The sequence below is a fragment of the Cervus elaphus genome, chromosome 25 (genome assembly GCF_910594005.1).
Source record: "Cervus elaphus chromosome 25, mCerEla1.1, whole genome shotgun sequence".
Lineage (NCBI taxonomy): Eukaryota > Metazoa > Chordata > Mammalia > Artiodactyla > Cervidae > Cervus > Cervus elaphus.
In genome coordinates this window covers 41,138,098-41,159,288 of record NC_057839.1, presented here as the reverse complement: position 1 = coordinate 41,159,288, position 21,191 = coordinate 41,138,098, and the positions used below count along the sequence as shown (strand labels likewise).

Below are 21,191 nucleotides of genomic sequence, written 5' to 3'. Positions count from 1 at the left end.
TGTGTAGTCTATTGGATTTATTTTCTCATATAATAAGGAGCCCGAAGGTAAGGTGGCTCCAGGACAGGGTAAGTCAGTGGCCTGTTGACATCACTAAGAATTCAGCTTCTCTCTACCTTTCAACCTCAGCAAATAAGCTTTGTTCTCAAGACTACAAAGTGACTGTTGTGGTTGGAGCCATCCTACCCTGATATCTGATGCTTTGGTGCAAGAAGAAGACATCTCTCCTGAAGATGAAGAGCAGAGGATGAAGAAACATTTCCCCAAAGGCGCCTCCACCAGAAGATTTTCCTGGAGGAATCATGTCACATATCAGGTATAAACATTCACCACAGAGGGGAGTCAAATTACCATAACTAACCCAGATTAATTAGGATTTATTCTCTGAGCTAGGGAGTCAGGTCCTTTCCTGCAGGATGGCTTTCTCAAGGTAATAGGGGATAATAGGGACTCTGCTAACAAACATGGTTGGTAGGTAGTCAACCATTGATAACCAAGACCAGTGGTTTTAGAATTTCTCAAATTAACTCCTGAACATAAGTGGGGAGTTCTTGAGGCTTGTGGTGCTTTTATTCTTAAAAATTTTATTTAGCTCTTCTCTTCATGTGTTGAATTAAGGCAGAGCGAAACACTTCCACCGCAAAATCAGCTTCTGGTTTAGTGATGCACATTGAGGGTGCAATGCGGAAAGTCTGAGGAGACAAAGGAAAAATAGAGCAAAGGGTCATCATAGAATGAACTATGATTTCAAGGAAATGCACTAGACTGAGAATCCAACATCTTGCTTTCATAACAGTCCTTTTATTTCCCTCAAGGGTTGGTCTCCTCCTGACCCAGTGCTGTATCCAGGCCATCCATCCTCTAGTCTCAAGAATTCTGGTACCATCTTCTCTGCCTCTTTTCATTTTTGTCATCTGCTGACCTCTTGGTCCTTGCACAACCTCCACTGAGGTCTTCAGCCTCTATCCACCCTCCAATTCTGCCACCACCAAGGTTGACTTCTGTGTCCCAGTGTACAACCCAACAAACTAGCATCTCCATTTCTTTCTTTCTTTTTTTAATTTTACTTATTTAGCTGTGCTGGGTCTTAGTTGCAGCATGTAGGGTCTAATTCCTTGACCAGGAATTGAACCTGGGCCCCCTGCACTAGGAGCATGCAGTCTTAACCACTGGACCACCAGGGAAGTCCAATTTCTCAGTTTCTTGATGGCCACATCTTCCAGAAACTTCATCTATGATCCTCCTCCACATTCCTGCACATCCCAGGCCAGCCCCACAAGCCTCATCTTCACTAGGAATTCTTCAATTTCTGATTCCCGCTGCCTCTGCCTTTCTCACGGAACTTCAGCAGTCTCCTCATGCCTCCATGATCTGTGGATCTGTCACTCTGCTTAGACCTCTGCCTCCCCTTCTTACCCAGCTCGGAGCACAGGATTAAGGGTATGAACCACTCTCTCACCTGCCCCTTCCTGCCCTTCTGCTGCTGTACCCACACGGCAAAGTCCCAGCCCCGATCAGAGCTATCACAGAACTTTTGCTCCAACAGACAGCTGAGAAGTGGTAAAGAAACTCAAACCGCTGGTGGACTGACATACCAACTAAAGTAGAGTCCTGCTTCTGCTGGTGCCCTGAATGTTCAGGTCCTCTGTCATCCCTGGCTCAACTCCTACACCCCTTACTCTATTTCACAGACAATCTTAACTCATGCTTCTCAGACGCTGTCAGGCAAGAAGGCTCTGTAAATTTGCTCGCTCCCACACACATTCTTATATTCTTGCCTGAAGGTTCAGAGAATGAGCTGTCTCTAGTATTCGACTCCAAATTTTCCACCTATGCCTTTGGCCCATGAAACACCATTCACCTCCCCTCCAGGAAACATTTCTGCATTCACTTGCATCTTCACCTCCTCCTCAACTTCCCCTCAGCCTATAAATAAGCAGCCTTAAAGCTCTTGTAAATCAGATCCAAGCCACACATGCATGCATGCATGCAAGCCAAGTCTCTTCAGTCATGTCTGACTCTTTGCGACCCTATGGACTGTAGCCTGTCAGGTTCCCCCATCCATGGGATTCTCCAGGCAACAGTTGTTGTTGTTGTTGTTGTTTGGTTGCCCAGTTGTGTCCGACTGTTTCCAACCCCATGGACTGCAGCAAGCCAGGCCTCTATGTCCCTCACCATCTCCCAGAGTCTGCCCAAGTTCATGTTCATTGCATCAGTGATGCTGTCCAGCCATCTCATCCTCTGATGCCCTTCTCCTTCCCAACAACAGGGATTTTTCCAATGAGTCATCTGTTCGAATCAGATGACCAAAATACTGGAGCTTCAACTTCAGCATCAGTCCTTCCAATGAATATTCAGGGTTGATCTCCCTTAAGAGTGACTAGTTTGATCTCTTTGCTGTCCAAGGGACTTTCGGGCGTCTTTTCCAGCACCACAGTTTGAAGGCATCAATTCTTTGGCATTCTGCCTTCTTTATGGTCCAGCTCTCACAATGGTATGTGACCACTGGAAAGACCATAGCCTTGACTATATGGACCTTTGTTGACAGAGTAATGTCTCTCAACACACTAGGGTTTGTCATCACTTTCCTGCCAAGAAGCAATCGTCTTCTGATTTCATGGCTGCAGTCACTGTTCTCTGTGATTTTGGAGTCAAAGAAGAGGAAATCTGTCACTACTTCCACCTTTTCCCCTTCTATTTGCCATGCAGTAATAAGGCCAAATGCCACTATCTGAGTTTTAAAAAAATATTTAGTCTAAAGCTGGCTCTTTCATGCTCCTCCTTCACCCTCATCAAGATGTTCTTTAGTTCCTCTTCACCTTCTAACATTAGAGTGGTATTATCTGCATATCTGAGGTTGTTGCTATTTCTCCCACCTATTCTGATTTCCAGCTTGTAACTCATCCAGCCCAGCATTTCTCATGATGTACTCAGCGTATAGATTAAATAAACAGGGTGACAGCAGACAGTTGTGTCGTACCCCTTTCTCAATTTTGAAACAAGCAGTTGTTCCATGTAGGATTCTAACTGTTGCTTCTTGACCTGCATACAGGAGACGGGTAGGATGGTCTGGTATTCCCATCTCTCTAAGAGCTTTCCAAAGTTTGTCACAAACCACACAAAGGCTTTAGTGTAGTCAATGAAACAGAGATAGATATTTTTCTGAAATTCCCTTGCTTTCTTTATAATACAGTGAATGTTGACAATTTGATCTCTAGTTCCTCCTCATTTTCTAAACCCAGTTTGGACATCTGGAAGTTCTTGGTTCACATAACACTGAACCTTTGCTCTTCCCCAGTAGCATATTGGACAACGTCAGACCTGGGGGACTTATCTTTTGGTGTCATATATTTTTGGCCTTTTATATAGTTCATGAGTTTCTCACAGCAAGTATCCTGGGCTGATTTGCCATTCTGTCCTCCAGTGGATCACATTTTGTCAGAACTCTCTGCTATGACCCGTCTGTCTTGGGTGGCCTCGCACGGCATGACTCATAGCTTCATTGAGTTCACAGGCCCCTTCACCATGACAAGGCAGTGACCCATGAAGGGGCCAGGCAAGAGTACTGGAGCCACAAATAAAAACGTGTTGACCTTCCTGGTCCCTTCTGGCTACCATACAAATATTCTCCTTCCTTTTTTTGTACTTAATAAATAAAAAGTCTGGTTGATGCTATTGGCCATTATCTTTCACTCTTCCTTCCCTCTATTCACATCTCAACTCAGTACAATCTGGTTTCTGTCCCACCAGCCTTCTGACTCCACTCTGACTAAAACTACTGGTCACTTGCTGAGTGCAGAATCCCAGTGAGCACATTCCAGCCCTTATCCTTTCTGGTCTTCTCATCTGCATTTAGCATTCCAATCCCTCCCCCTTCCCAAACCTCTCCACTCTTGCTTCTATGACTTCTCACTCACCTCATAGCTCTCTGCCTGCTGTTGTTTTCTAAATATTTATTTCTGTGGTTGTGCCAGGCCTTTGTTGTGGCATCTAGTTTCCTGACCAAGGATCGAACGCGGGCCCCCCTGCACTGAGTGAGGAGTCTTAGCACTGAACCATCAGGGAAGCCCCTCTCTGCCATCTGGGTGCCTCTTATTCCACCTGCCCTTTAAATGCTGACATGACCCCTGTGTCTCTCCTCACCTCTCTGCATTTCACATCCAGACTCCCTTCCCAGGAGATCTCCTCTGCTCCCCACTTCTATGTTGATGACCTCCAAATTGTGATCCTCGCCTTGATTTTTTCCTCTGATCTACAGACTTGTCTAAGAAGGAAAGGGACCAAGTCCGAAGCTGCACTCATCCTCACACTCCCTAATCCAAGTCAGACACGAGGGAGTCATCCTTGACGCTCCCCTCCTTCATACCCAAGCCCCGTGCATTTCCCTGCCCTTCTGGTCTCTCAGGGTCTCCTCTATCGCTACTGCTGCTGTTCAAGATCAGACAAAATCATCAGCCCCCACCTGCACGGCCTGCCTCCAGTCATGTCCCCTCAGCTTTACCTTCCTCAGAGGACAGACTCAGAAATCAGGCTGCCTGAGTCTGGATCCTGAGTGACTTGGGCAACTTCCTAGTTGTGCAACTTGGGCAACTTACTTAACCCCTCTGTGCCTCCTTTTCTTCATCTGTAAAATAAGGATAATAATACTTATTTCATAGGTGTGCTGAGAGGATTAAATGAATCAACGTATGCAAAGTGTTTTCGAACAGTGTCTGAAAAGTAGTAAGGCTTCTCATCTTTACCACTCACAGCCTCCAGACTCCTGCTCCAGCCCCAAGATATGTGTGTGTCTGTGTGTGTAGCTCTTCACACACTGCCATATTTCTGTGTGTGCTTTGAGAGTTTATCACTGTTTAAGGCTCAGCCTAGCCAGAAAAGCTGACCCAGGAGTCTCTTCTCTTTCCTCCTATACTATCCCTTTTTATGGTTATGGCAAGCTTACTATATTGTATTATAATTTTCTGTTTGTGTCTTTCTCCTCTGCCAGCTCCATGGAGGGAAGGCTAGATCTTATTTATCATTGTAGCTTTTGTATCCAGCCTACCAGTGACTCCTTAGCACTTACGTGCGTGCCAGGTAACTAAGGAATAACTAGGCAAGTAAACAATGAATTGTTTTCTGTCTTCATAAGTAACCCATCTTGGGACTTTGAATCATTAATTTGCTCTGTCTGATTCATAAGGAAAAATATCTGGGACCAGGACTAGACAAAACTCAGCATTTCCCAGCAAAAGTGCTCCTCTGGTTTTGTTTGCTATGGTTTGGTTTGGGCTGGGAGAGCTTTCAGTCTCTTTGTTTACAAGCTGATGGGAAGCTGAGGAAAAGCTGAAGAAATAAGAGGACCCAGACCTGTTTCCTTAAGTGGAGGGAGTGAGGAGGGTCCAAAGCACAGGTGGCAGATTCAGATCTGAACAGGAGAGACGACTCGGTCTCCCTAACCTTTAGGAAAGGAGGTGGGAAATGGCTCCCAGACAGAGGAGCATCTGCAGGGACCTTGCCTAATAGCTTCCATTTTCTCTAAGAAGCATCGGTCAAGAGTACTTGCTGAAATAGACTGAGGGGCAGCAACGGAGCAGAGAAACTAGGAAGGATGACCCCTGTTTGAAATGGGAAGGAAAGAGGCCAAAGGCTAAGGACAACCTAGGGGAGGAACAGGCGTGACCCTAAATCCTTAAATCTCTGTCCTGGAGCTAATTCCTGGAGAGGGTCCTGGGATGTGAGAGATGGAGCGGGCAGCTACTTTACAGCAGTAGCTGCCCCTGCCCACAGCAGGGCCACACCAGGGTCCGGACTGCAGGGCTGCGCTTGGCTTTTCCAGGAGTTTGGGCCAGGGAGAGCTCTCTCTCCGCCTATCCCAGCCTGAGGGTGAAGGGCACCCGGAGTGGCTGCTTTTGAGTTCTTCATCAGGGATGCAGCCAGGGTGGTCCCCCACCTCATCCGAGGGTCACCTGGGCCTGCCAGCACTGTGACATTGCTCCTGGCCACAGTGGCCACTAAAGCTTGGTAGACTTGTGATTCACAGGGCTAGAGTCCAGCACTGAGTTCAAAACGACTAGGATTGCTCTTCCAGAGGTTAGAACTAATTCATACATGAGACAAGCTGTTTATGCACGACCGTTATGACACTGTTATAACCCATCCTGTAAGTCTGGCTTGTCAGCGCAGTCCGTTTCTGCCACCTTAGACTGTCCTCTGTGTCCATTCCCCGCAGAACCGCGGGAACCAAACCATTTAGCATGGCGCCCTCTAGTGGCCCAAAGGCATCACTGTCCCTTTCTTTTGAAAATATCTGAGCTGTGAAGGCTGGGCTTCCCTGGTGGATCAGATGATAAAGAATCTGCCTGCAATGTAGGAGACCTGGGTTCAATCCCTGGCTTGGGAAGATCCCCTGGAGGAGCGCATGGCAATCCACTCCAGTATTTTTGCCTGGAGAATTCTGTGGACAGAGGAGTCTGGTGGTCACAAAGAGTCAGACACGACCGAGTGACTAAACACAGCACCGAGCAGTGAAGCCTAGACGAAGTGGAACTGGGTTCCCCTCTCACAGGCGCCAAGGAAAGGGACCAGCACTGGGACATTAGGAGATGCCCACCTAAACTGACAGGTAAAGACCAGCCTTTTTCTTACCTGAGAGAAAAGGCCGCCTCTGCCAATCAGAAGCCCCATGCATTTGCAGTCATGGTGGATTTGATTTACCTCTTCACGGGGAAGAGGCTGGTGGCTCACCTGTAAATACATTTAAAAAATACTTTATGTTTGACGTTTGAACAATTAAACACATCATTTCTAAGAGAAATTAAAAGCAACTCAAGCAATCAATGCTCTACTCTCCCTCTCAATCTCTCTCCCCCTGTAATTGAACAAAGCTGTTAATTTCTGATTGGATTTATTTTGGGGGGCGGCGTTATTAAAAATATTTGTTTTTTATCCCAATTTATCCCAAAGACAGATGAAGTTGAATGCAGATCGCCAGTGCATCTTGGCGTTGCAGGTGGTTACCCCAGGAGGTTGATTCTGTCATAGCTATATTTGGAGCCTGTTTTATTTGTGTGGAAATTGTCCTCAACTCTTCACTTGGTTTTGTCCCTGTAAGAAGTTCGTTTCAGAGTCCAGGAAATGGCTCAGAAGTTGCACAAGGGCACGAACAGCCCAAGCTCTCCCTGAGGCACAGCACAGCCTGGGCAGCCACAGTGGGGCCCTGTGTCCTCGTCTTCCCTCCTTGTGGAATTTCCTCTTTTACACCCAAGACTTAATACTCCAGGGTCAGGAGAGGTAAGCTCTCTGGAGACCCAGAGGTTGTTTCAGGTCACGTGGCATCTGAAGGTGGTGACTCCTTGTGGGCCCAGGCTTGCCAGCACCCGTCTGATGACATTGGACTGGGACTTCTGTTGTTAATGAACACCAACGCTCCCTCTATAGTCAAGTCTGGCTGCGCATCTGCGTCATCTGGAAGCCATTTTGAACCACAGACATTTAGGCCTCAGGCCAGGCCTATTGATTATTCGGGGCAGGGCTTTGTTTAGTCATTAAGTCACGTCCAGCTCTTTTACCACCCCATGGACTGTAGCCCGCCTGGCTCTTCTGTCCATGAGGTTTCCCAGGCAAGAATACTGGAATGGGTTGCCATACCCTCCTCCAGGGGATCTTCCCAACCCAGGGGTCGAATCTACATCTCTTAATGTCTTCTGCATTGGGAGGCGGGTTCTTTACCACGAGCACTTCACCACGATCCCATCTGAACATCACGTGCTGTGTGCTTAGTCGCTTAGTCACGTCTGACTCTTGTGACTCCATGGACTGTAGCCCACCAGGCTCCTCTGTCCGTGGGGATTCTCCAGGCAAGAATACTGGAGTGGGTTGGTGTTTCCTTCTCCAGGGGATCTTCCTGACTCGGGACTGAACCTGCACTGGCACGTGGATTCTTTACCACTGAGCCACGTGGGAAGCCTGTAGAGCAGGGCTTCGGCATCTGTGTTTGTAAATGCTCTTCAGATGCTGGGCTGTGATCCCTCTGCTGTGAGCATTAAGCATGGTCACTGCCGCTGGCCTCTCTTCTGTGGCACAGCCCTGAAAGCATCAGCCCTGGGTCTGGCTCTCTGGCTTCAAAGGCATTTGGGCATGATCCTGGCTCATGGGCCAACCCCTGCGATCCCTGTGAGGTGGAGGAGGGCTGGGCTCCCTCCCATGCTCCCAGCTTCATTTTTCTGCTCTGGGCTTCCCAACTGCCTTCCTCTAGACTTGGGTATCCATCCCCTCGCCCCATCCACCCTGAATCCTTTCCTAGTTAGGTGTCAGTGGCTGAGCACAGGCTCAGACTGTACCTCCCACAGAGGTCTGTATTCTCCATCTGTTGTGAAGCTTTAAGACTAGGAAAATATTATTCAAACATTCAGACAAGAAGAGGATGCCTGATGGGGTAAAAGACTAGGATCACCTCATTGATCCAAAATGTTATCCTGCTTGTCCCTGAGGCTCTCATGAGGGAAGACAAACACGGCAATATAATTTAGGGCCAAACGGTGAAAAGGCTTCCTGGGTAGCTCAGCTGGTGAAGAATCCACTTGCAGTGTGAGAGACCTGGGTTCAATCCCTGGCTTGGGAAGATCTCCTGAGAAGGGCATGGCAACCCACTCCAGTACTCTTGCCTGGAGAATCCAGAGGAGCTACAGTCCATGGGAACACCAAGAGTCACACACGACTGAGCAACTAATCACTGAACAGCACAAACTGTGAAAACTAGAAAGAAGTCAAATATGGTTTAGGGGATGAGGGTTCAGAGGTCAGGAAGGGTTCCTGAGGGGTAGCTGGGTTGCGGGGTCTGGGTGGCCAGCAAGGGCCTGGGGAGGGACTTTAGTCTCACCCTGGTCTGAGCCAGCACCCTCTCTGCTCCTCTGTCCTTTTTTATCACTCCCTAGCCTCAACTGCCAAGACTAATTGACCATCTTGTAGGCATATGCAGAGAAAAGCACGGTTGAAAAAAATCTAACAAGGCAAAGCCACAGGATAGCCTGACCCGGCTCTGTGCTTGAACCTGAGTTCCAACAACCCCATAATCAAATAGGCATGTTAGTAACTAGCCTCTTCTTGAGGGTATAATGTAGCTTCATGTTTATTTTGTTTTTGTTTGTCAACTTGTTTTGAGAGGGTAGGTTTTCATTTAAACAATTATAAAAGTAGTTCATGGTTATTGGGGAAAACTCCTTAAAGCAGTATGGAAATGCATTTAGTAAAAATTGGCAGTTTCTCTTCCTAAAATCCTACTCCTAGGGACACTGCCTGTTAGTAATTTGGTGTGAACAAGACAATTTTTTTATGAATACAAATGCTATTAAATGCACAGTTTAAAAATAACTTATACTTTATAATGTTTTGCATTTGCTTTGAACAATTTACAATGTATCTTGAACATCTTTCCATGTCAGTGTATCTGGACCTAGTCTTTTTAAAGACTACCTAGTATTTTGTTGGTTGTTGGTAGAGCAATTTGTTTAATCTCCTATTTTGGGACATGTATGTTGTTTCCTGTTTTTGTTTATGATCAAAAACAATATTGCAAACATCCTTGATTATTTATATCTACATACATCTGTGAATATTTCTCTAGGACACATCTCTATAAGTGGAATGGCTAGGTCAAAATTTAATATTTTAATAGACACAGATGAATTTCTGTAAAGGGCTGTATCCAGTTCAAATCCTTACCAACAGCACATGGGAGTTTTAAATCTGGGTTATATTGTACAGCATCAATACATCAATACAGCATCAAAGCCAAGCTCTGAACTGTTTCAATGACAAGAAAGTGGTCTGAAGTGTTGCAAGGGCCTGAAATCAATCAACAAACACAGGTAAAGCGCTCATCATCTGTGTATTTCTGGGCCTCAAAAACATCTAATTTATATAGGAAAAGAAGATATTGATGCTTGAAAATCGAGTCAACAAGTACATGATTTGAAATATCCTTTCAAAGGAGCTCTTTAGACAGTGAGTATGAGAGGGATTCTCTGAAGGCTGGAGGGAGAAGCAAAGGCAAGCGTTAAGCAGGAGGAGATCTTGAAAAAGGCTAGGATTTCCAAAGCTAGAGACAGAGAAGAGAGTACCATATTCCATGACTGGGGAAAAGTTTGAGTGGTATTTGGATGTACTGTCATTGAGGGGACAATAGAGAAGTTCCTTCAGACCCCATGCTTACAGCTACTGAAGGGCAGAGAAAAGAGGAAAAGGGCTCATTCTACAAATACTATTTTATAGCCTGCCTTATTTTTTCCATAATACAGTCTGTATATCTTCCCATGTCACATATATTTCTGTGCCACATAGTGTGGATTTATCATCACTCGGCTTGTTCGGTATCAATGGCCATTTGGGAGGATTCTGATGTTTTACCATGATAAACTGAGTCCTGATGAATGTCTCTGTTGACGTGTCTTGAAGGACACAGTAACTGGGGTTGGATTAGCAGGGAAGGCAGGAGTGCCTCCTCTCTCATACGGCTTTCCTCGGGGGAGTCTGGGCTTTGAGGAGCCTAGGTATCCTTGAGGGGGCTCCTGAGTTGGGAGAGGACTGGAATGGACTCGTCTGAACCTTACGACAGCCCTTGACAGGGCCCCAAGCTGAAGATAAGGATGTCACAGCTTGTGAGCCAGAGGACCTGCTCTCATATTACAGTACTCTTATTTTCCTATTGTCTTCTTATAGCTTTCAAATCTTATTTAAACATTCCAGCCTTGTACTGTCTCTGCTGTGTGGTGTTAAGGGAAAAGTCTTATATTCATGGTCTGGGCTGAATATTGAAAGAATTGAGAATCAGTCCTTCTAAACTAGGATGGTATGGTAAGAGCAAACAGCAAGACATCTCCTGAGGATAAGAATTAGGGGGAAGGCATCGGTCTGACTATTTGTTCCCATCCCAGAATTCTCCTGCTGTCACTCCCCTCTGAGGATCTAGATTTTACTTTTATGGAGGATTAGGACAATTTCCTACCGACAAGGACCCTAGGGGCAGCAGGAGGGACTGTGGGAAAGATTTGAGAAACAAGGTGAAGAATCAATAGGACTTGACATTAGAAATAAGGAGAGAGAAGGAGCCACAGATTATTTCGCGGTTTTGAGGCTGGGGAATTGGGAGAAGAGTGGAGATACAAAACAGAAACGGTGACCTTGGGAAGAATCACTGGCTTAAGGGAAAATCCTAAATTCAATTGTTGTCATACTGAGTTTGAGGTCACAGTGGGGTATGTCATCAGAAAGTCACATTCCACCTGGTTATTGAGAGATTAAAGTCCATTCACAGACAAATACAAAACTCTATAAATCTTTAACATCGTCACCCAAACCATCACCACAACCTTCTCCTGGCCCTTTTTCCTGCTACTAGCTCTCTGGGCTGCCTGCCCCTCCCCCAGTAATTCTCCCCTTCTTTGTATTTCTAATGCAAAATATTCAGTCATTGCTGATGCTCTTTGCCTACTATCAGCTCCCTTCTCCAAATTCTCTTCCTCACTGCTCTAGAACTCTCCATGACCCGCAATCAGGTTGTTTACACTCAATGTTCTCTCTCATGCTCAGTCGCTTCAGTCATGTCTGGCTCTTTGCAATCCCATCGGCTGTAGCCAGCCAGGATCCTCTGTCCATGGGATTCTCCAAGCAAGAATACTGGAGTGGGTTGCCATGCTCTTCTCCAGGGGATCTTTCCAACCCAGGGATCAAACCCGTGTCTCCTGCATTGGCAGGCGGATTCTTTACCGCTGAGCCACCGGGGAAGCTCTAACACTCTACTCATTTCTAATGAGCTTCGCTTGCAGTCTTTGCCTGCTCTCTCTCTGAATGAATGAGCTTGTAGCCGAGGCTTCCTGCCTTAACTCTTGCTGCTCCAAGAAGCTACAGAGAGACCAGTAGATCACCACCTACCTTATCCTTCACCATTTCTATTCCTATCATGAGACCTTTGCCTCGGACATCTCCTACAATTTCGAATTCATCCCGCAGCTTAGCCAACTTCAGCAACATATAGGTGCCAACTTCTTGGCTATTTTCTTGTAGATTTTCTTCTTTAATCACCTGTTGAGAGAAAGCCCCAAATGACTTTCCATTTAAACAGTTTTAAAAGGGACTGAGAAATAAATGTATGTGACCTGTTTACAAAACTTGACCAGACAAATGGAACCCAAAGTCTTATGTGGCCATACCTCATCTCATAGAAAGATCTGCTGTAGGGAGAAAAAAAGGCTTGGTAGAGGGAACACTTCCCTTATACCCTTCTCATCTTCAGGAATGGGTAAACATTTAGGGAAAAATAAGAGAGACATCTTAATGTTGGGCTCTGTGTGGGCCCAGAGTCAGAGCACCTGAGATATAAAAGGATTTTCACCTACTTTTGCTCACAGCAGAGATCTGTGATTCTTTTCTTTTTTAAACTTTTTATTTTGTACTAGAGCTGATTAACAATGTTGTAATCGTTTCAGGAAAACAGCAAAGGGACTCAGACATACATATACATGTATCCATTCTCCCCCAAACTCCCCTCCCATCCAGGCTGCCACATAACATCGAGCAGAGTTCCCTGTGCTATATAGTAAGAGACCTGTGATTCTGGACCACATATGAGCAGTACACTATGTTTACAACCAGCCGATAGTAACTGCATAACTGCAGGCAGAACTTGATGTTTTTAAGATTTCCTTGTTCACCTACATCCTAACTGCCAAATTGTTTGAGGTGACTCAGCACTTAAAGAACACTAGTTGGCATTTCTACAGAATGAAATAAATGTCACATCCTACCCACACTTTCTCTTTTTGAGATTTAATCATATTTGAATATACTTTTTAATTAGAAATGGCAGCTTTTACTTATTTTTATTAAAAAATACTTTTAAATTTATTTTTTTGAATAAGTGAAACATGTGCCTTGTTCAAACATCACAAAGTACAGAAGCAAAGAGCAGAATGAGCCTCACTGATCCCTGTCCTCCAGCCACTAAGTTTCTCTCCCCACAAACAACCACTGTTAATAATTTCTTGTGCAGTCTTTTAGAAACTATGCTACACTTATTTAAGCACGCACTATTATGCATATAATACGTGCATGCTAAGCCCCTTCAGTCATGTCCAACTCTTTGTGATGCTGTGGACTGCAGCTTGTCAGGCTCCTCTGTCCAAGGGATTTTCCAGGCAAGAGTACTGGAGCAGGTTGCCATGCTTCCTTCAGGGGATCTTCCTGACCCAAGGATTGAAACCACATCTTTTATGTCTCCTGCATTGGCAGGGGGGGGGTTCTTTACCACTAGCACCAAGTGCTATTATGCATATAGTTATGCAAACCTTTTCCAGCAGATGAGACCACAGGCAAAAATCAATGGGCTAGTGCTGAACCACAGCTGAATCACCTAGCTGGAATTGCATAGAGCTCATTTGCTCTTTTGTCTTTTCATTTATGACAGTACAACAAAGGTAAGGAAGCATATATAAGACAGGACCAAAATTCAGCTGACATCAAAAATTGCCATTGGTCACCATCCATAAAGCACCAATCAAATCACAAAAGAAATTTCAGTGCTATCAGCTAGCTAGGGGAATTCTTAGGTTTCCCATGTGTGTGAGGCTTATTATATATGATTTCATATCCAATACTTGAAGCACTGATAGTAGATCTCAAAAAATGGGAGAGGGAGCAGAATAATAACTGGAAATCTAAACAAATTCATGGACTAGGAATTAACTCTCCACTTATTATGTCATGTGATAGAGTCCTAATAATATGTGTGTAGTTTTGAAGCAGTTGATTGGTGAAACGAGTGATGTTGACACAGCTGCTGGAACGTACCTCAAGCACAGCTGAACCAATGGCGCAGGCCATGGGGTTCCCTCCGAAGGTATTGAAGTGAAGCAGGCGCTTGGTTAAGGACTTGGCAATCTCTAGGGGGAGAAAATAAAAGGTGGATAAAGAGTGACACATCTATAATTACTCATCATGCCATTTGGATTATATTTACTTTCATGTTGTAGAAAGGTGTTTATAATATATTTCATGGCATCCGATTCATTCGTCACTCACCAGATAGTGATGTTGTGGATGGAACTGTCTCTCCCCTCAGGCACCCCCAACTCATATGTTGAAGCCCTAACCCCCGGTGCGACTCCCTAGAGGCAACTAAGGTCATAAGGGTGGAGCCTTAATCCAATAGGATTGGTGCCCTCATAAGAAGAAGAAAGACCAGAGCCCTTTCTCACTGCAGAAAAGGACACAGCCAGAGGGTCATCTGCAAGAGAGATCTCACCAGAACTCAACTGGTCTCTTACCTTGACCTTGGACTTTAGCCTCTAGAACTGTGGGAAAATAAATGTCTGTTGTTTAAGTCACCCAGCCTGTGATATCTTGTTATGGTTGACCAAGCTGATGAATACAATAGGTAAGGAAAAATTGCTTATTTACTCCATGAGAAGCTTACTAGTAAAATCTTCAATGTGTTGTGTGAATTGAAAAGTACTTTAAAACTTGATTTATGGGAACTTACATGAATCCTCATTAATTAGCCTTTTTTCTGTATTCCACTCTTGGGACTAAGAAGGACATATTTTTAAAAAACTCTCATAGCAAGGATTTCATAACAATCTCCAGATGGTTTGAGGGTGAAAATATATATTCAGTTCATTATAGTTCACCTTCAACACCCACATTTTCATATCTTTCCTCAATTGATAAAAGTACTAAAATATTACCAGGCACTTAATTATCCTTTGGAGTTTCTCAAGTGTGCTTGCTATTGGTGGGAAAAATAAATGCAATAATCTTTAAGATTTTCAATAATAAGTGGTTTGTAAAAGTATTCTCTGTAAAACTTCACTAAAACGGGTAATACAATTAATGCTAATGTTCATTTTATAGATTGTTCTAGTTAAGTGAGATTGCATTGTATTTAGTTGTTGATAATCAGAAGAGAAAACTATCACTCTGAAGGCTAACTCTACAGCTTATTGGGGTGGCAAGACTAAGTCAGAGAGTTCTCAGAATGTGATTCCTTGGACACTTTAGGACTGGCTTCAGGTTGGTTAACATGGATCTCTTGTGTTGGTTTTGTTTTGGAGCACATTTGCCTAGACATTGTCAATGTAGTAGAACCCTATATATCACTGTGAGGCTGGGAGAATTGGTCTTCCCTACAGCAAAGAGCAAAAAGGGCTGGTTTTCTTCCATCTCTTCCACAATCTGGCAGACAGACTGTTTCCCTTTAATATTGCTTGGGAAATGCATGTGTAGTTCCCATGATGGTCTCTAGCCCACATAAGGTACAATACACATGTTTTCTATGGTTGGGAGGCAAGGGGCCCAGAAGCAGACACAAACTGCCCGTGGTTCCTACCTGGAGTTGTTACAACTGCTGCCATGGGAAAGCCATTCCCAATCCCTTTAGCCATGGTGACAATATCTGGCAGGACATCATGTGTTTGGAAGCCCCAGAAGTGAGAGCCCAGCCTTCCAAATCCTGTCTGCACCTGATGGAAACAAATCCGAAATCACCGGGAACCTTCTGAGAAATGCTGGTTTTCCTGACTCTCTGGTCTCTTTCTTTCTCTTCTATCTTCTCCTCCTTAACATCATCATCATCATCATCCTTGTATTATGATGGAAAAAGCACTGTGCCTGAGCTTTTGGGCACCAAAAGCCATTTGCTAGCGTTGTTTCACAACTCTAGACATGTTTCTTAACTCCTCTGGACCTATGTTAGCTCTGTTGAGTGGAAACACTTAATAGCAATACATCACAGGGTTGTGGTGAGGGTTATATAAATAACGCATGTGAAAAAGGTTGTTGTGATTAGCAATCCTTAATAAAGACCCTCTGTGGGAAGGCTGCGTCTGCCCCATGCTGGATGAAGCAGTAATTACAGCATGCAGATTGGCGCTGGGGTGTCTGTCATTCAGCCCAGACAGCCTGGTTGTCCTCTTCCCTGTGGTATCCTTTTCTTCCTGAGAATCAGTCATGAGGAGGACTCAGTAAAGCCAGTTAACTCAGGATGGAACTAAATTGACCGCAGTTGTTGTGTTCACGCTGTTTCCTCTTCCTAGAAGACTTTCCCTGCTTCTGTCTCCGGCTAACTCCTCTTGTTCTTCAAAACATGGTTTCCTCACTATCTGGGCTAGGAAGACTTTCCTACAAGGCACCTAGGTTGCCATCAGAACCTCTCACCTTGGACTATTATCACCAAAGTACATGTCTAATAGGGTTTCCCAGGTGGCGCTTGTGGTAAAGAACCCGCCTGCCAACTCAGAAGACACAGACGCGGTTTAGATCCCTGGGTTGGGAAGATCCCCTGAAGAAGGAAATGGCAACCCACTCCAGTATTCTTGCCTGGAGAATCTCATGGACAGAGGAGCCTGGCAGGTTACAGTCCAGAGAGTAGCAAAGAGTCGGACATGACTGAAGTGTTTAGCACGCATACACCCACATGTCTAATAACAGAGACTGTATCTCATTCTTCTCTTTATCCATAATATTTAGCAGAGTGCCTGATAAAAGTAGACACTAAGTGTTTGTAGAATGAATAAAAATGTGGCAGAAGTGCCTAACTGAATAAAGGCACACAAATATTCCCATGCAAATTTCTGCCAGAGCCTTTTTTGGTGGTGGTTCCTTGATTCCCTTCTGGTTCTCAATCTCTTGGACTGTCTCTCTCTCCCTCTCTCTCCACATACACACTGCACTTCTGGGATAGAGGTGTAGGCACTTGAAGCTGATTCTGAAATGCTCTTGAAAGAGTAAGGGTCCTTCTTAGACTTTTTTATTATTTTTCTGCTCTCTCCAAGGTGCTGTTGCAAAGGCAGATTTGGGGGTTACAATTAGATGAGAGTGAGCAACACAGGAGAAGAGCTTAGACGTGAGAGTCAGACAGACCTGGGCTTAAACCCTGAGTCTCCTCGTTATGAGTCCCTGAACACAAGCTGATGAATTTGCCCAAAAGAGAGACGTAAGAAGAGCTCATGGCAAATCCATCCAGCTTGCCTATTTTCATTTTTTATTTCATCTAAGTACCATAAATAAATGGTAAAAAAAAATCAGATTGCTTGGACAATACATGAAATTATGTAGGGCCATAAACCATGTGAGTCACCTAGGAAGTACCAGTTCTATAGACTCTTTGAGTTGAACAAAGATGACTCATTCTAAGGTTCATAAACTCAAATGTTGTAGGAGATAAGAAGCATATAGCCATGAGAGAAGCAGGCTAGGTCCACCTCTATGAATTGGAATGGGAACTATGTGTGCAGATGCCTTGCCTAAAAGCAGTCAACTTCAAATTTAAGTGCAGCCCATGCCAGACCAGGAGAGACTAATGGCCCAATATGGCCCCATGCTAAGTCGTTTCAGTCGTGTCTGACTCTTTGCAACCCCATGGACTGTAGCCCCCCCGCCAGGTTCCTCTGTCCATGGAATCCTCCAGGTTAGAATACTGGAGTGGGTTGCCATGCCCTCCTCCAGGGGATCTTCCCAACCCAGGGATTGAACCTGCATCTCTTATGTTTCCTGCATTGGCAGGCAGCTTCTTTACTGCGAGCGGCACCTTGGGAAGCCCTTATTGTAGATTTCAAATTCCTCATTTTATAGAAGGGAAAGCCAAGGTTAGCTAACTAAGAAGGCATGTAAGATCCCTGGGTGCAGCACTGGCTCTGCCCTCAGGATTTTCTTCTGTTCCGTCCTTTCCTGCCCCCCTTCGTCTTTCTACACCATTGAAAGGCAGGTTGTCCCGTGGTTAGTGTGGCCTTTGAGTCTGGGTGTGAGTTTTGGCTCTGTCCCTACTAACTACATGATCTTGACAGGCAAATGAACTATCTTGAACTTCGGTTCACTTTTTTTTTTTTCCCCAATTCAATTTTTTTTTTTGGCTGTACAACATGGCCCGTGGAATCTTAGCTCCTTGACAAGGGATCAAAGCCTGTAATGGAGGTGGGATCCCCAACTTCTGGACTGCCAGGGGAGTCCCTGGAACTACTTTTCAAATATCTGTGATTATGGCCCTCTTCTTAGAGGCTGGACTTTTTTTTTTTCCTAAGTGTGATTTCCAAACAGATTTTATTATTAAGGTAAGATGAATGCTGCCAGACTGCTGATACTATTTTGGCAAAAGTTAAGATGAAAACTTGGTTGTGAGGTTAAACTAAGTTTAAGCTGAATTCAAAGAGGAATTTTAAAAGTATGTTGAGGAATGGCAACGTCCTAGGCCTGTTAACTTATTTGATAGACTTCAATTGGGACGTTGAAGTTCTAATCTAGTAATGAACTAGTCAGTCAATGAGTCAAAGATTCATTAACTTATACCCTCATCTTGGAATCTGCAAGTAGATGCTTTCTGCCTGGACTGCATAGCAGGGTTTAGAGGTTTCTCCCCGCGCGTTTCCTGTCCTGGCTCCATCACACCTGCTCTGTGGCCACTCACTTCATCCGAAATGCACACGCCTCCCCGCTCGCGCACCAGCTCAAAGGCTTCCTTTAGAAACCCCTTCGGGTACTGAACAATGCCATTCACCCCCTGCAAAAGACCAAACCAAGAAGACCTAGAATAACAGCACAGGGCCTTGAAAGTATTAAAAAAAAAAAACAAAAACAAAAACTGAAGACAGATCATGATCAATATTAGCGTTAGTGATACTAGCAATTTTTGAAAGTTTCTAGAAATGTTTCAACTATGGGTGAAAAGAAGAGCCATTCCTCTTAATGCCATGCCTTCTTGGAAATGGTTGCAAATGTAGACTTTCCTGAGAGTGGAGAAAAATAGATTAAGGGGATTTAGTAAGATTACAGAATGGCTCACCCTGACAGTGTGGGTAATAAGCAAGTGAAAACTGCTGGGGTTTTTTATTTTTACAGATTTACAAATTCAATAGTTTCATCTATCTCTCTGTTCAGTCTGGGAGTACAGAAGATGGATTTTTAAACGTCAGTTGAAAACCAGGGGCCTTCTTTTTTTAAAGGGGATGAAGAGAATGACATAGAGGGACATAACAGTGATCACTTAAGTAATTTGGAAGTCACTAGAATGTATGAGTTAAAATTGATAATTTATAACTGAGTTCAATTAATGTTTAAGGTTAACACACTTACTTGAATTGGCTCTGCAAAAAATCCAGCAATTGATTTGGCCACAGAAGTGCTCAGAGTATCTTTGAATTGTTCAATATACTGGTCTTTAGCTTGACAGCAGTCTGCAATAAACAAACAAACAAAACAAAACACAGCATTTGAAGATGTGAGAAAGGCATCCAGAAGAATGGGGGGAAAATGTAGGAAAAAATAAACCAGGATAGCAAACTGACTAGAGTCCCTCAAGATACAGTAAAGCAGGATATGAGGATATAGGTTTCTGAAAGGGAAACATTGTCAGAACAACTTGGGCTTTGTTCTGAGCAGCAAGACTAGCCTAGCCACAAAGGTGTAAACAAACTACTTCAGTCATTTCCATCTGGGGAAGAAATACCCCAGAGCATCATCGAGTCTGGGATAGATGGCTGTTTCACCTAAGGAAGCCAATTCTCTCCACATGGTAGATTTAATTCAGATGTAATTGCTCTGTGGATATGATTTATTTGGAAATAACTGTTTACCTTGTATTGCCACTTAATCTGATATTCCATTTTAAAGCTACAAAGTATCTCAGTCTTTATGGTTAGTAAGTGTGTTTATATACTAACTCCAGTACTTTGGCCGCCTGATGCAAACAGCCAACTCATTGGAAAGGACCCTGATGCTGAGAAAGATTGAAGGCAGGAGGAAAAGGGGACGACAGAGGATGAGATGGTTGGATGGCATCACCGACTCGATGGACATGAATTTGAGCAAACTCTGGGAGATGGTAAAGGACAGGGGAGCCTGGCATGCTGCTATCCATGGGGTCATAAAGGGTTGGACACGACTTGGTAACTGAACACCACCACCAACAAATGTGTTTATAGAATGATGAGAATTCTAAAGAGGAAAGCACTACAGTCATGTAACTTTCATCCACGGTCTTAGACGATTTGGTGGATAGCACCACATAATCTCTGAATCTAAACCCATATCCATGAATAGCAGAGGCGAGGCAGAGGGAGATATGAGTGTGATGGGAGTGTCTGGTGAAAGCAGTCAGGGAGGCAAGTCACCATCTACCATCATGATGCTTGCTTAGAGGCATGGATGTGGTCCTGTCTCCTGCAGGCTAGAGATAAGGAATAGAAACCTTCAGTTATCATCATCAAAAGTGAAGCATAAATATAATTTATACTTCAGCTCTTAAAGAGTGAGAAAAACATGACCTGGCCCCAAACATACTTTGAGGCTATATGCAATTTTTGAAAAATCTTGCTCAACAGAGTTCCCTGATCTTTGGTGAACTGGAATCGAGGGCTCAGGATTTGAAGAAGGAATTAATGAAAGGTATATAAAAACCAGAAAGTACACTTATTTGCATCATTTGTGTTGTTTGATGGGCAGGATATAGTAGACAAATGAATCTGTGCCCCTGGAGATTGAAATTTTCTATTTTTATTCAGAAAGGAAAAGAAAACAACCAAGGATGACCTTAGAGGATGAATTATGCATATGTTCAAAGGATAAAATTTGGGAATTTAGCAAGACCATTTGTCATTTGAGAAATCCAAGTGTGGAGCAAAATCAACCCTAATGGCTTAAATTTGGACAAAACAAACCATGAAGAAGATTTTGCTTGAAACTGTGCTGTTGCTGCTGCTAAGTCACTTCAGTCATGTCCGACTCTGTGCGACCCCATAGACGGCAGCCCACCAGGCTCCCCTGTCCCTGGGATTCTCCAGGCAAGAACACTGGAGTGGGTTGCCATTTTCTTCTCCAATGCATGAAAGTGAAAAGTGAAAGTGAAGTCGCTCAGTTGTGTCTGACTCTTGGCGACCCCATTGCACTGCAGCCTACCAGGCTCCTCCGTCCATGGGATTTTCCAGGGAACCTGTGCTAGACCTTTCATAAATTTTTCCTCCACTGTGCACAAGTTCAGCAATGTGAGTCATCAGTTGTCACTGGATTTTTCCTTCATTGGCTCATTGCTGTAACTCCAGGTCAGGCCAACTCTGGAGAGAGACCTGGTGTAGTGGTGTCATCATGACAACATCAAGCAGGTGGATAGGGACTGCTCTCCTGGATGTTATCCAGGAAATGGCATAAAGAGGGAACTGTTTTCATTTTAT

At 44.3% G+C, this 21,191-nt stretch overlaps 1 protein-coding gene across 2 annotated transcripts in view; it reads right to left on the bottom strand.

The window, feature by feature from the left end:
* Positions 1-357: 357 nt before the first annotated feature.
* Positions 358-21,191, bottom strand: part of AGXT2 (alanine--glyoxylate aminotransferase 2) — a 40,978-nt gene continuing 20,144 nt past the window's right edge. The window contains exons 8-14 of one of the 2 annotated variants that reach the window (XM_043887889.1): positions 19,099-19,199; positions 18,434-18,526; positions 15,362-15,494; positions 13,825-13,916; positions 11,911-12,060; positions 6,628-6,726; positions 358-692 (exon numbers count right to left, since the gene is read on the bottom strand). In XM_043887889.1, the coding sequence (XP_043743824.1) occupies positions 585-692; positions 6,628-6,726; positions 11,911-12,060; positions 13,825-13,916; positions 15,362-15,494; positions 18,434-18,526; positions 19,099-19,199 (776 nt within the window). In that variant the 3' untranslated portion in view covers positions 358-584. The remainder of the gene's footprint in view (positions 693-6,627; positions 6,727-11,910; positions 12,061-13,824; positions 13,917-15,361; positions 15,495-18,433; positions 18,527-19,098; positions 19,200-21,191) is intronic. The other variant, XM_043887890.1, reaches the window with a different exon arrangement.